The following is a 13715-nucleotide window of genomic DNA, read 5'->3' as shown; positions in this document are numbered from 1 at the left end:
TAGTTAGGACAGAGTGGTGATTTTCAAGCTCCTTACACACAGTTGGAACAGTGTATAAGTTTTTGTGTGGATATATATTTTTTTTCTGGGGTTTATACCTAGGAGTGGAATTTCTGGGTCACATGGTAACTCTGTTATTGACTTTATAATTGTGTTGTAGAATTTTCATACACAGGATAGGGCAAAAGTAGGTTTATAGTTGTTCATATGGAAAATAATACAGTAATTAATAAATAATAAGATAAGAAAGAATAAACTCTGTTTCATATACTCACAACTGTAAACCCATCATTTTGTCCCACACTGTGTGTACTTAATATCAGTTTGAGAAGGTTGCCTTCTATTCCTAGTTCACTGAATATTTTTATTATGAAAGTATATTGAGGTAATAAAAATAAGAATTTTATTATCTCATTTATTTATTTTTATTGTATTTTTCTACATTTTTTAGTCCCCTTATACCCCCTCCCCTGCAATCATTACACTGTTGTCCATGTCCATGAGTCCTTTTTTTTTCTCCATCCCTCCACACTCTCCCCTCCCCCTGCCACCTTAGCTATCATCCTGCTCTTTATCTATGAATCTGTCTCTGTTTTGCTTGTTAATTCAGTTTCTTCATTAGATTCCACTATATGAGTGGAATCATGTAGTATTTGTCTTTCTCTGAATGGCTTATTTCACTTAGCATAATGTTCTCCAGTTCCATCCATACTTTGCAAAGGGTAAAATTTTCTTCTTCTTTTTTATGACCAAGTAGTATTCCCTTGTGTAAAAGTCCCATAGTTGTTTTATCTACTCATTTACTGATGGATCCTTGGGCTGCTTCCAAGTCTTGGCAATTGTGAATAATGCTGCAATGAACAGAGGGGTTCTTATGTTCTTTCGAATTAGTGTTTTGGGTTCCTTTGAATATATTCTGAGAGGTGTGATCTCTGGGTCAAAAGGCAGATCCATTTTTAGTTTTTTGAGGTATCTCCATACTGCTTTTCCCACTGGCTGCACCAGTCTGCATTCCCACTAACAGTGCACTAGGGTTCCCTTTTCTCCACATTCTTGCCACCACCTGTTTGTTGATTTATTAATGATAGCCCTTCCAACAGGTGTGAGGTAATATGTCATTGTGGTTTTAATTTTAATTTTTCTGATGATTAGTGATGTTGAGCATCTTTTCATATGTCTATTGGTCATCTGTATGTCCTATTTGGATAGAAAGTGCATTGGGTTTTTGTCAAATATCTTTGGCATTCTGATGTTCATGGTGTTTTGTGCTTTTTATTATCTTAATATAGTGAATTACAGCGATTCTTTTTCATATATTGGAATGAAATGGATAAGGGCTATGGCTTTGTGCATTTACTTTTGGCAAAACATTTAAATAATAATAAATACAGACAACTTATTGAAGAGTTTTTTAAAGTATGTGTCAAAGAAAGATTCTAAGAATGATTTTCAGCTGAAATATTTCCGTACAAAACAGAAAGGCACACTAGTTAGTAGGGTTTTCATAGATACACATTTGTAAAAAGTGTTTTCTCAATTAAAACATTATAATCTATAGTGAAAAGTCATTTGAAAGCCTTAACAAACTTCAAATTTATTAGCTATTATATCGAGATCCATAGACCTCACTCAGACTGAATGATTCAGTGGAAGGACTGATGACCCAGAGAAAGATGTTATACTCCTGCTATGACTTATTAAAGTTCAAGGATAAAATCAGCAAAGTGAAAAGGCACATGGGATAACATCTAGAAGAAACAAGGCCCCCGCTTCCATGTGTCCTTTTCCACGGAGGACATATGGACATGCTTAATTTTCTAGCACATGCAAAGACTTTCTGACCAAGGAATTTCACCTGAGCCTCAGTGTCCAAGATTTTTGGCAGGAGGGTCAGTCATGTAGCATGCAGCATCTGTGTGACCGACTTTAGCTACTCAGACCCCAATACTTTCCCCCACATCCCCCCACCCCAGCAAACAAGGTATTTAAAACCTAATTATATTGTTAATATAAGCTAATTAAAACTGATACAGCCTCAGGCATACAACAATAGATATTCACCTTAAATCACCCTGTTATTATGAACTACCTGATCCACCTGGTACTGTGTGGCCCAAGACTTCAAGCATAGAAAAGCACTCTTATGGAGGCAGAATATTCGAGGGCTTGGAGTCGTCTTCCAGGATCCAGAAGTCAGTCTCCACACAGGTCTATTTTGAGCAACCAAGGCTGGCTGAGGCAACTTTTGCTGTGAAACTATGAAAAGCAGCTTTGATGGATTGCAACTAAATTCATGAGAACTATTATAAATGGGGTCATATTAAAATATATATTCTTCAGATAAATATTCATAACATTTCATTAGAGAGAAACATGGCTAAGAAATTGATTAATGTATGTATCAAATAATACTCCTTGTAAAAATATTTTGAGATATGAAAATGTTTGAAAAGCTTTTGACTAAACTTTTAGCTTCACCAATGTAATTAAACTAATTGATCTATATTGCAAAAATCATATAATTTTTGATATAGTACTCCATACCAAGCTTTGAATTGGGACAAAACAAACCGGCCCTCCAAGATGGGAATCTGGATTGGTTATCTGACCTAACTGGGCTTGAAAGCAGTAAAAACAATATCCGTGCCTGTGGAATAAGGTGCACTAGGAAGTCCATGACATGTGCTGACAAAAGGGTTATTTTAAATGTTGCCTGAGATAAAGTCTTATTGAAAGCAAGACTTCGGAGACTGGTAGCTTCTGCAGTTGACTCCTATGGTGGAACCTTAGACTACAAAGATTCTGGGGTTGACTGACTGTGCTGCAAAGTTTACATAAAGAAAATTAGTTTAGGGCATCATTAGAAAACGTGTGAGCTTCTCCGATGGTTGTAAGAGAATCTCATCACTTTTAACCACATACTGCATATTTTGAATAGTACCAGTCCTAATTCATTATTGTAGAGTTACAATACAAGTTGAACTCATGGATTCATAAGACCACTTATGTGAGAGTTGGGGCATTGTTTGACCCTGAGAATTGGGATAAAAGCATTTGGGTGGAATTTGGTGAATCTGAGGACCATCAGTCCTGAAATTCCATATCTCCTTTCTAGGAGTAACTTTTCTTCCCACAACTGAAGTAAAAATAATTTCCTGCTTGAAAACATGAGATTATCTTACCTGAGTTAGGGAGTGTGGGTTGTCCTTATGATCCATCCCACCATCCCTTATTGCTGTCACACTCCTAACTAGAATCAAATCTCAGCTTTCCTAGGATGACTTACCTGACATCTGCCCTGGGAGATAATATCTTCAATACCCCAAATTTTCCTGCCACTTCAGTGACGTCTCTAGGGACCAGAGATGGTTCAGAGTATGCAGGGCTACCTCTTCTAACATAGAGGAAAATTTCTTTGTTTGTACCATTCACTACTAAGAAAGAAGCATAATCTTTTGTGCCTATGGTTTTTGAAGATGGAAGTATGCTATTATAACATGATAATCCTACTCAGAGGTGTCCCTGAAAAATTGAGCAAACAGGAAATCCTCCCAGTGGGCAGAACATTGAGCGGTAAAATTCAAGTATCTGTATTTCCTAGATACCGTGCTGCCATTGCCCAATAATGACGAGGAGGGCTGGATAGATGGTGTCTCTGAATGGGCAGAGTTACCCTTTGCAAATGTTCACCAAAGAAATCCATTGCAGAGGCAGCTCTCAGTAATTAGGTACATAGATACCCATCTTGTGAATATGAGCCAGCCCCTTTTCCCAGACACTGTATGTCTTGTTCAATGAGCTCATATTCAATTGCATCAAGCATGGAGTTTGTACAAGAGCTGAATGCATAGATTTATCTCACTGGAGGTGATCTGGCTATTGGACTGCTGAGCGCCCGACTTGCCAACCAAGAAGAGTCAACACAATCAAGGAAATTGCTTCATTCCTGATGAAGTCAACCAGCTACCTGGAGGAAAGTTGATTACATCATCTGCTTTTATTATGGAGTGGGCAATAATTTCTTCTCACTGAAACATATATTTGTTTTGAATATGAATTATTTTACCACCATATTTCTGCCAAAAACAACTACAGTTAGATCTAACAAATGCCTTATATACCATCATGATCATCTTATTTATTACATTGCTTTTAATGAAGACATTTTATAGCAAAAGAAATGCATTCAGAGAGTTCATGTTTATGGAACTCACTGATCTTACTGCATGTTTCAATAATGAGAAACTCTCGGCCTTGTTGATAATTACAATGGCCTACTGAAGACTCAGATAGGCCTCCAGCTAGGAGACAACCATCAAAAAGTTTGGGGTGCTGCCCTATAAGGTGAAGTATATGCTTTATAATAATGTATATATGTTATGTGGATTGAGAAGTAGAAGAGAAAGTGAATAGGGAAGGAGGTTATAAATATCAACTATGTCTCATAACCACTTAGAGAAATAAATGTAGCATTTACAGAAACCACTTACTGAAACCACTTATAGAAACCACTTAGAGAAATACTGTAGCATTTTTCTTTCTTGTTTTTTTTTTAGGTATACTCAGACAAATGTGTGCATTTATGTGTGTATGCCAACTTTTTTTTTTTACTTTTCTTTCTATACTATTTTATAAAAGAGTATCATGTGGTATAACTTTACAATTTCATCTTTAGGTTACAGGATATTCCTGAATTATTTGGAGAATTAATACCCCAACCCCAGAGCTGGACATGGTTACTGACAGGATATTTTTGCCTTGGATAATTCCTTCTTGGCCACATCTAAAATAATAGTTGTTAAAAATGAATAAATAAAATGAGAATTGAAAACATTGTTCTCTTGGATACAGCAAAGTATTTATATATTGTTTCCTGCCACTCTTGGTCTGTTCAATTGTTGTGGTTCTAAGTTGAATTTATGGTATTTTGGAATATAATTCTCTCACAAATTTAGTTAGGTCTATTATATTTTTGCTTAGTTATTTATTTATATCTTTTATACCTTTCTATAACATTTATACCTTTGCAATTTAGCTTTTATGTAAAAAATCCATTCATGTTTGTGATTAAACTAGAAGAATTAACATTCCCTTGATAAGGATATTGTAACTGATTAGACTATGTGCCTCCCTTTTTTAGGGAAAGAGAAAGATGGTCTTTATAAGAATAATTGAAACACATTAGGAAGATGCATGATGATGTTGTTGCTATTAATTTCATACGAAAATTTAAATATGGGGAAAGTGTCAAAATATATCCTGAGCGGTCTAAGATGTGAACTGTGCAAGTTGTTTGTCTGTTGGCCGTAAACGCCATTGCTCCCCTTCTGGACTCATTCCTGTTTGCTAAGAGACTGGAAGCCTGTAAACTACATTTCCCAGATTTCCTTGACAGTTGGCTTCACCTAGGTGTTACCAGTGAAAAGCTGTAGCAGATTTGAAAAAGAAACAAAGGGAAGCCTATTTTTCATTTGTTTGTTTTTTTGTTTTTTGGTCCCTGATTCTGGTGGTATTTTTAACAACAACGGTGATCCTGGGGTTGAGAAGGCTCCAGGATTTAGTCAGTCATCAACGCAGCAGCAACTGTGGATGACTCAGCAGCACAGTGCTCATGGGCTCTGTCTCTGGTAACTGGAAGAGCAGCAGGAGCAGCAGTGGACCCCGCAGCTGTCCATGCTCCAGCAACTTTGGTAGCATTGGATGTCGTGCGTTTCGATTAACGACTATTTCCCCTTTCCAGTCCAACAAATGTATTACTTTGTAACTAACCTCTCTGTCAGTTTCCTTAAAAAAATGTAGTATGATTATTTTTTTAGTATGATTATTTTTTTCCTATATTTATTTTTTTTCAGCTGGATGCTGAATGAACATTTATTTAATATTCAAGAACATGACAAACAATACAAACAGTATTGTTCAAGGATGTATATATTGTCAAAAAAGTGTTAAGTCTAGGAAATGGTGAACTTCAAGGATAGGACATGGGTTACGGAGGGAGAAAGAAGAACGTGTTTGGGGATTACATGTTGGGGCTTCAGCTATTTTTTTAAACCATTTGATAACATTTTATTTTCTGTTCTGGATGGTAGATATTAATTAGATTGTTATTCATTTTTACTCATCTAACTGAACTATACATCAAAATAAATGTTAGTACTGAGATGATAAAAAGATCGTACTCTTCAGTAACTTACTCATGAATATAGTTTTTAAAAATAGCTTTTTACAATATTCCATTAGCAACTATTTCATATAGGTTAAGGCCTATTTGTGTTTTTTAAAAAGGGAATCATTGTATGCTCATAAATCTTAAACATTCTGAACAATGTGAAATAAAGTTAAGTCCTTGTACATTAAGTTTTGCTTTGCAGTGATTAAAATGGTGATATATTTTGTCTGTTAAAATGCATGTTGTTGCTTACTTTTTTCTTTTCTGTTTTAGGTATTGTGTTTGGTCTCGTATCTCTGAGCATCAACACGCTTGAGAGTGGCAACCGTCTGAAAACCACTGAGAGTATGGTGTTGTCCTCAACTTATGATATTTCATCTTGCCTGGTATTCCTGTGGATATCATACTATGGAGGGAGAGGAAACATACTGAAGTGGCTTACACTTTCCTCCTTTTTGATAGGATTTGGATCACTTTTATTTGGTTTTTCTTACACTATTGGTGAAAATTATCAGCTGAATATTGAAACTGAAGGTAAGATTTAAATGATACTGTCATACTTCAAATCGTTAATCATTTAAATTGTTGCCTCTAGGAACTTAGACTATGATACTTGTCTGTCTGTACATCCATCCATCTGAATCTGTTTATATGACCAAATTTATTAAACTAAATAATTGTAGCTCCTTTGTAATATATACCTATTGTTTCAACTTCTCATGATCATATGCCCTTTCATGTAAGAGATGGGCCTAGAAAGAAGAAAGAATATTTTGGGAAAATTATTTTATAAAATTGTTATCTCCTTTTATCCACTTCACATGTATTTAAATCTTTGGAGACCTTCAGTAATTCTTTATGTCTTCAACAATATGCTTTAATTAATCTCTTAATTTTGACTTCAAAACACATACATACTGCACATATACAACCATTAAAAAAAACTGAACACACACAGAAAAAGATCAGACATTTTCTAGCTACTAATGAACCCACTTTTTGACCTAGGGCTTTGAATCTAAAACAATTGGTGGCTTCCTCACTTTGTTCATTGTCAAAAATTTATTCCACAATCTTATTGCTACTCCCAGTAAATAAAGGCTATTTGAAATTTCATAGCACTTTTTTTGACCCTATTCACTACTTTTCTGTTGTGAATAGGTTTATGAAAGTTTTGGAATGTATCTACTGATTTTGGCATCTTTAAACTGGGATTTAGCAGGACATGATGGAAAAATGCATGAAGGTTTTACTCTGTCTGTATATATATAAGCTTATGATGTTTAAAATGTATGTTTATAATGTGTATTTACAATGTAAATAAAACAATTCATATTAATGTATAACTAAATTAACATAATTAATAGTTAAATACTATAAAATTCTTGCATTAAATAATATTCTGATAGACATTGTATCAATAAATAAACTACATACTATGCTCATGTATGTATAATATAATTTATAATGTATAGTGTTTGTAGAATATAAATATTTCAAATAAATATATTCATTAATTTACAGAATATATTTTAATATAATCATCATATTTGTTGAATGGACATCTAACTGAGCAAGAAGGTGATTTATGAGAAGAAGGGAATGAAAACCACATCATTTCTCTTTTTTTTCTTTTAAAAAAAGTATTTATTTAATTGTTGTTCAAGTACAGTTTTCTGTCTTTTATTCCCATCCCAGCCTACCCCCCAGTACTCCCCACCTCCCTCCCATTTCCACCTCCCTTAGTTGTTCTCCATGTGTCCTTTATACATGTTCCTGTGAATCCTTCCCCTCTTCCCCTGAAATTCCCTCCCCCTCCCCTCTGACCACATCATTTCTCTTCTTCCCTTTATTCTGTCCTGGTCAGAAAGGATTAGAAATGAAGAAGCACTGCTTGAGACATATTAAAAATAGTACTTGATTAGCACTCAATAGGAGCCATGGGAGTAAAATAGGACAATCTACTTTCCTCTGCGTCTTCTTTAAGTCACTTTGATTATAGCTTATAAAAGGTAAAATGTTTCATAAAAGATATTGTATATTTGTTGTATATGTTTTGACTCTTTTAACAAAAACTTAAAATTATCTCTTCAAAGATATTTGCAAAGAAACGAAGGTTATGAAAGCTTGCAAGAGACACATGTCATTTCGATCAAAATATGTATCTTTCTTCCTCCTTGGGCAGACTGTTCAGGGAATAGCAGGGGCACCTCTCTATACCCTCGGAACGACCTTTGTCCATGAGCACGTCGCCACACACTCAGCTGGTATTTATGTAGGCAAGTTTTTTTCCTTTCTAATGTGATTTACCCATTCTGAATTTTTACTGAGATTCTTTAATTTTTGGTGTGCATATCTAAAGTGATACACAACTGCTAATTCTTGGTTCTTGTAATTAATTAATTAATTAATTAATATTTTAATTGTTGTTCAAGTACAGTTTTCTGTCTCTTACACCCAATCCCAGCCCACCCACCCAGCCCTCCCTACCTCCCTCCCATTTCCACCCCCCCTTATTTTTTGTCCATGTGTCTTTTATACTTGTCCCCTTTTCCCCTGAAATTCCCTCCCCTCTCTGCTCTGGACACTGTCCCCCCATTCTCTGTTTCGTGTCTTTGGTTATATTTTGCTTGCTTGTTTGTTTTGTTGTTTAGCTTCCTGTTAAAGGTGAGTTCTTATAATGATATCGGATTGAGTGCTAACTGGTATGCCTAACTTCAAATCACATCAAGCTGCTTGGTTCTAAAGAGCTGCTCGAGATTTGAACTCATAGACAAGTTGTCTGAAGGCCATCCTAAAAGATATAGAGCAAATACATTCTTGAGTAATGAAAACTACTCTTTCCATATATACTGCACATACATACATATATACACACACACACACATAGGTGTGTGTCATGTCAAATTATATAGGCTGCAGTTCATTTTTCTAGAAAAAAAATCTTTAAAGTAGCAAGTTGACTTACTTGAGTAGTAACATGTTTAATCTTTGGGAAATGTGTGGGAAGTTGTGGCCATCCCATCTATAAGGGCACGGAAACATTGTGTTATTCCTCTTCAGTACTGTGGTGCCAAAGTAGTCATCATTGTATTGTTCATTCCGTACATTAACCCAGTCTTTGGGGAGGCTCTGATATTTTGCAGTTAATCAATACAACCTGGTTCATCCCTTCCACAAGAGAAGTGATATGTTACTTAATGGATCACAGTGTAGTATCCTCCATTTACACTGTTTTACACTACTGTATCCTGCAAAAACTAACACCAGGGCGCAACTCAGAATAATCTGTATTTCCTTGTATTACAATCGCTTTGAGTCCTGGTGGATCATTTATTTGTACAGGATTATTTAACTACCAGTTTTTAAAGAAAAATTAAAATTGTTTTCTATACTTATTGTGAAGATGACTTTAAAAATAGCATTCTGAACCAGAATAATAATTTTTCATCAGAGGTAAGGAAAGTCATGCCAATAAGCTAAAATAGATGACATTCATATATATGTTTGCTTTTAGAAAAAAATTTGCAGTGGTTTATTAGTCTCATGTGAAGGTAGAAACAAATATTATTGTTTTACACTTGGTTCTACTGAATAGTAATTAAAACACACATCTATACACTGAGGGGAGAAGCTAATTCTATTGCCTCCTCTTGTAACTCTGGCAACTAAAATGAAAGATGCAAAAGTGATGATAATGTATCATTATAAAGTATCATCTTATTTTAGTGCCACAAATTAAAGTGAAAGAAGGTATATTGAATTTATATTTATATTAAGTATAAATACATTTATTTATATTACATTAACTATATAGATGAACTATGGCACAGTGAATTATGTGATTAAAGTATCTGAGCTTCTCTAATACATATTGAATAGTATGTACGATGGTTAATTTTATGTGTAAACTTGGCATAGTTATGGCAACCAGTTGTTTGATTAAACATCAGTCTACATGTTTCTGTAATATTTTCTAGATGTGACTAACAGTTACAATCAGCAGAATTTGAGTAAAGAGATTACCCTCCAGAATGTGTGTAAGCCTCATTCAGCCAGATGAAGCCTTTAGAATAAAGACTGAGGTTTTCAAAAATAAATAAATAAATATGTTTCCAGAATGCAAAAGAGAAACTGAGTTTTCCTGGCCTGCTGGCCTGCCCTGTACATTCCAGACTTAATTGTAGACTCAAGACGGTAAAATTAACTCTTAGTTGGGTTTCCAACCTGCCGGCCTGTCATCCAAATTTGGACTTGCCAGACCCCACAATTGCATAAGCCAATCCTTAAAATCTCACTCTCTAAATATCTTATTTGTTCAGTTGAATGACTCTGGAGAATCCTGACTATTACAGTGTGCTAGGAAGCTTGCACAAAGGATTGATGTTAGTGATGTAGCCTTTTATTATCTCCTCACAAAGCTGGCTGATACAGTTGTTTGATGTTCAGTATTCATTTTATAGGCCTTGCGCACGCTTCGGTAACAATTGGATATGCTTTAGGTTATGCCATAGCAGCACCCCTCAATGGGAACCCTGGGAACAGTACTTTTGATAACAGGTAAGCTATTTTCTTTCCTTTTTGTCTACTTTGTGTAAAATATTGGACACTTTAGCTTATAAATATAGACATCTAATTTGTTACCAATCATATTTTTAGAAAAATATATGTAAATGTGACTGATGTGCACATATATATGCATATAAATGTCTAAAGTATACGTTTTACCATTACTGCTTAAAATATAATTTTAAAAACACCGCCTGTAATGGCAACCTTGCTACTAAAGGTTTTTATAGTTTTTACAAAAATTGTAGTAAAAAACGTGTAATATAAACTTTACCATCCTGACCATTTGTAAGTGTATACAGTACAGTAGTGTTAACTCTATGAACATTGTTGTGAAACAGATATTTAGAATTTTTTTTTTCTTGCTAAACTGAAATGCTGTGTCCATTGCATGTCTTCCCTTTTCCCCTTTCTCCCTGGCTCCTGGCAATGACCACACTACTTTCTAAGAGTTTGACTGCTTTAGATACCTCATTCACTTAGCATAGTGTTTTCAAGTCTCACCCCTATTGTAGCATATGACAGTATTTCTTCTTTTTTAAGGCTAAATAACATTCCATTGCGTGTATATCCCACATTTTCTTTATCCATTATTCTGTCAGTGGACATTAGGTTACTTACAACTTGTAGCTATTGTGAATGCTTCTATAACTGACATGGGTGTGCAAACATCTCTGAGATTCTGCTTTCAGTCCTTTGTGATATATACCCAGAAATAGGGTATTGCTAGACCACATGGTAATTCCTTTTTGGGGAACTTTCATACTGTTTTCTATAGTGGCTGCACCATTTTACATTCCCACCAATAATGCATAAGGTTTCCAATTTTACAACATCTTTGCCAATGTTTATTTTCTGTTTTGTTTTGCTATTTGGTAATGGCCATCTTAATGAGTGTAAATTGATATTTTATTGTGGCTTTTATTTTTACTTCCTTCATGATTAGTGATGTTGGACATCTTTTTCTATACCTGTTGTTGATCAGTATTTCTTCTTTGGAGAAATGTCTATTCAAGTTTTCATGACCATTTTTAAATTGGATTTTGTTGTTGTTGAATTGAAGGAGTTTTTAAAAATGTGTTCTGGATACTAGCAATTTATCAGACACATAATTTGCAAATATTTTCTCCCATTTAATCGTTTGCCTTTTCATTCCCTTGACTGTTTGCTTTGCTTTGTAGTTTTTATTTTATTTTTATTATATTTATTAGGGAGACATTGGTTAATAAAATTATATGTTTCAAGTGTATTACTCTGTAATATATCATCTGTATATTTCATTGTGTGTTCAGACATTTCTCAAGAAATATTTTTTCTGACATATACTCTTAAGCAAGGGAAACACAAGAAAAAATAAACAAATGGGACCACAGCAAATTTTTGCACAGCAAAGGAAACCATTTACAAAATGAAAAGATAATCCACTGAATTGGAGAATATATGCACCAATGATACATCTGATAAAGAGTTAATATCCAAAATTTGTTTCTTTCAGTTTTTTTCTTTTTTAATTTATTTTTATTGGTGTTCAAGTATAGTTGTTTCCATTTCCAATCCCTAATTCCTCCACCCCACCCATCTCCACCTCCCACCCTGGATCCTACTCCCCTTTGGCTTTGTCCATGTGTCCTTTATACATGTTCCTTGACAACCCTTCCTATTCCCCACCTCATTATCCCCTCCCCACTCCCCTCTGGTTACGGTCAGTTTGTTCTGTACTTCACTGTTTCTGGTTGTATTTTGCTTGCTTGTTTGATTTATGTGACCAGCTTATACAACTCAACACCAAGAAAACAAACAATCCAATTAAACAATGGACAAAGGATCTGAGCAGACACTTGTCCAAAGAGGACATACAGATATAAAATAAACATAAAAAATGTTCAGTGTCACTAATCATCAGAGAAATGCTGTGTAGTTTTTGTGTTTGATGCAGTCCTATTTGTCTTAATAAAGCACGTCCATTCCTGTGGTTTCTTATACAATATTGTCTCCAACTAGGGAACATATGATAAGACAAAGAAAGTGTGGCAGTATGATAACTCTGTAATTCACTGATCTTACTCTCTGCCCCCAGTATCCAGAAGTAGCTGGCTTGATAGAATGGTGTTATGGGTTGGTGCCATGATTAGGTTTTTTCAGTGCAGCCTTTGGGGTTTTCTATGTATAGTGTCCATAACATCTTTCTTTTTAATTTTTATTTTTATTTAATTCTTGTAGACAAAGCCAATTTTACTTATCCCTTTCTGTTATGGATTCCATTTCTTCTCCTCCTGCCCCTCCCTCCTCCCCTTTCTTCCTCCCCCCCTCCCCCATACCCTCTTTCCCCTTTTCCTCTCCTTCTTTTTCCCTAATCACTCTGGCTGGTACTTATAGTCCTATGTTGAATAAAAATGAGGAGACTGGGCCTTCTTGTCTTGTTCTTGATCTTAGAAGAAAAGGTTCCACTTTTCACCATAGAGTATGACATTAGCTATGAACTTGTCATATATGGACTTTATTATGTTGAAGTATGTTTTATCTATACCCACCTTTTTGAGGGTTTTCATCATAAATGGATTTTGAATTTTGTTAAATACTTTTCTGCATCAGTTGACATGAGCATATAATTTTTATCTTTTATTATCACATTGATTGATTTGTGGACATTGAACCATTCTTGCATTTCTGCGATAAATTCCACTTCATTACAGTGTAATGATCCTTTTAATGTTTTGTTAAGTTAGGTCTGCTAAGATTTTGTTGAGGTTTTTGCAACTATGTTCATTAGGAATATTTGCCTTTCATTTTCTTTTCTCCTAGCATTCTTGTCTTGTTTTGATGGAATGTTTAAATTTAACTTCCAATTAAAATTTACTATTGCATACAGTACAAGGCATGGGACAATATTCTATTTGTCTCCTCAAAGAGATATCTAATTGTACTAATGACATTTTAGGTAATTTCATTTTTTAAATTAATTTATTTTAGTGATATT

General features: G+C 34.6%; 1 protein-coding gene across 1 annotated transcript in view; it reads left to right on the top strand.

Annotated features, from left to right (window-relative positions):
- Positions 1–13715, top strand: part of SLCO6A1 (solute carrier organic anion transporter family member 6A1) — a 103535-nt gene that overhangs the window by 36013 nt on the left and 53807 nt on the right. Inside the window, exons 5-7 of the mRNA XM_037032412.1 lie at positions 6443–6703; positions 8266–8448; positions 10633–10729. Coding sequence (XP_036888307.1) covers positions 6443–6703; positions 8266–8448; positions 10633–10729 — 541 coding nt within the window. The remainder of the gene's footprint in view (positions 1–6442; positions 6704–8265; positions 8449–10632; positions 10730–13715) is intronic.

Source organism: Sturnira hondurensis, unplaced genomic scaffold (genome assembly GCF_014824575.4).
Source record: "Sturnira hondurensis isolate 20B ecotype Veracruz unplaced genomic scaffold, ASM1482457v3 Scaffold0021354, whole genome shotgun sequence".
Taxonomy (NCBI): domain Eukaryota; kingdom Metazoa; phylum Chordata; class Mammalia; order Chiroptera; family Phyllostomidae; genus Sturnira; species Sturnira hondurensis.
This window is presented reverse-complemented; position numbering and strand designations above follow the sequence as displayed.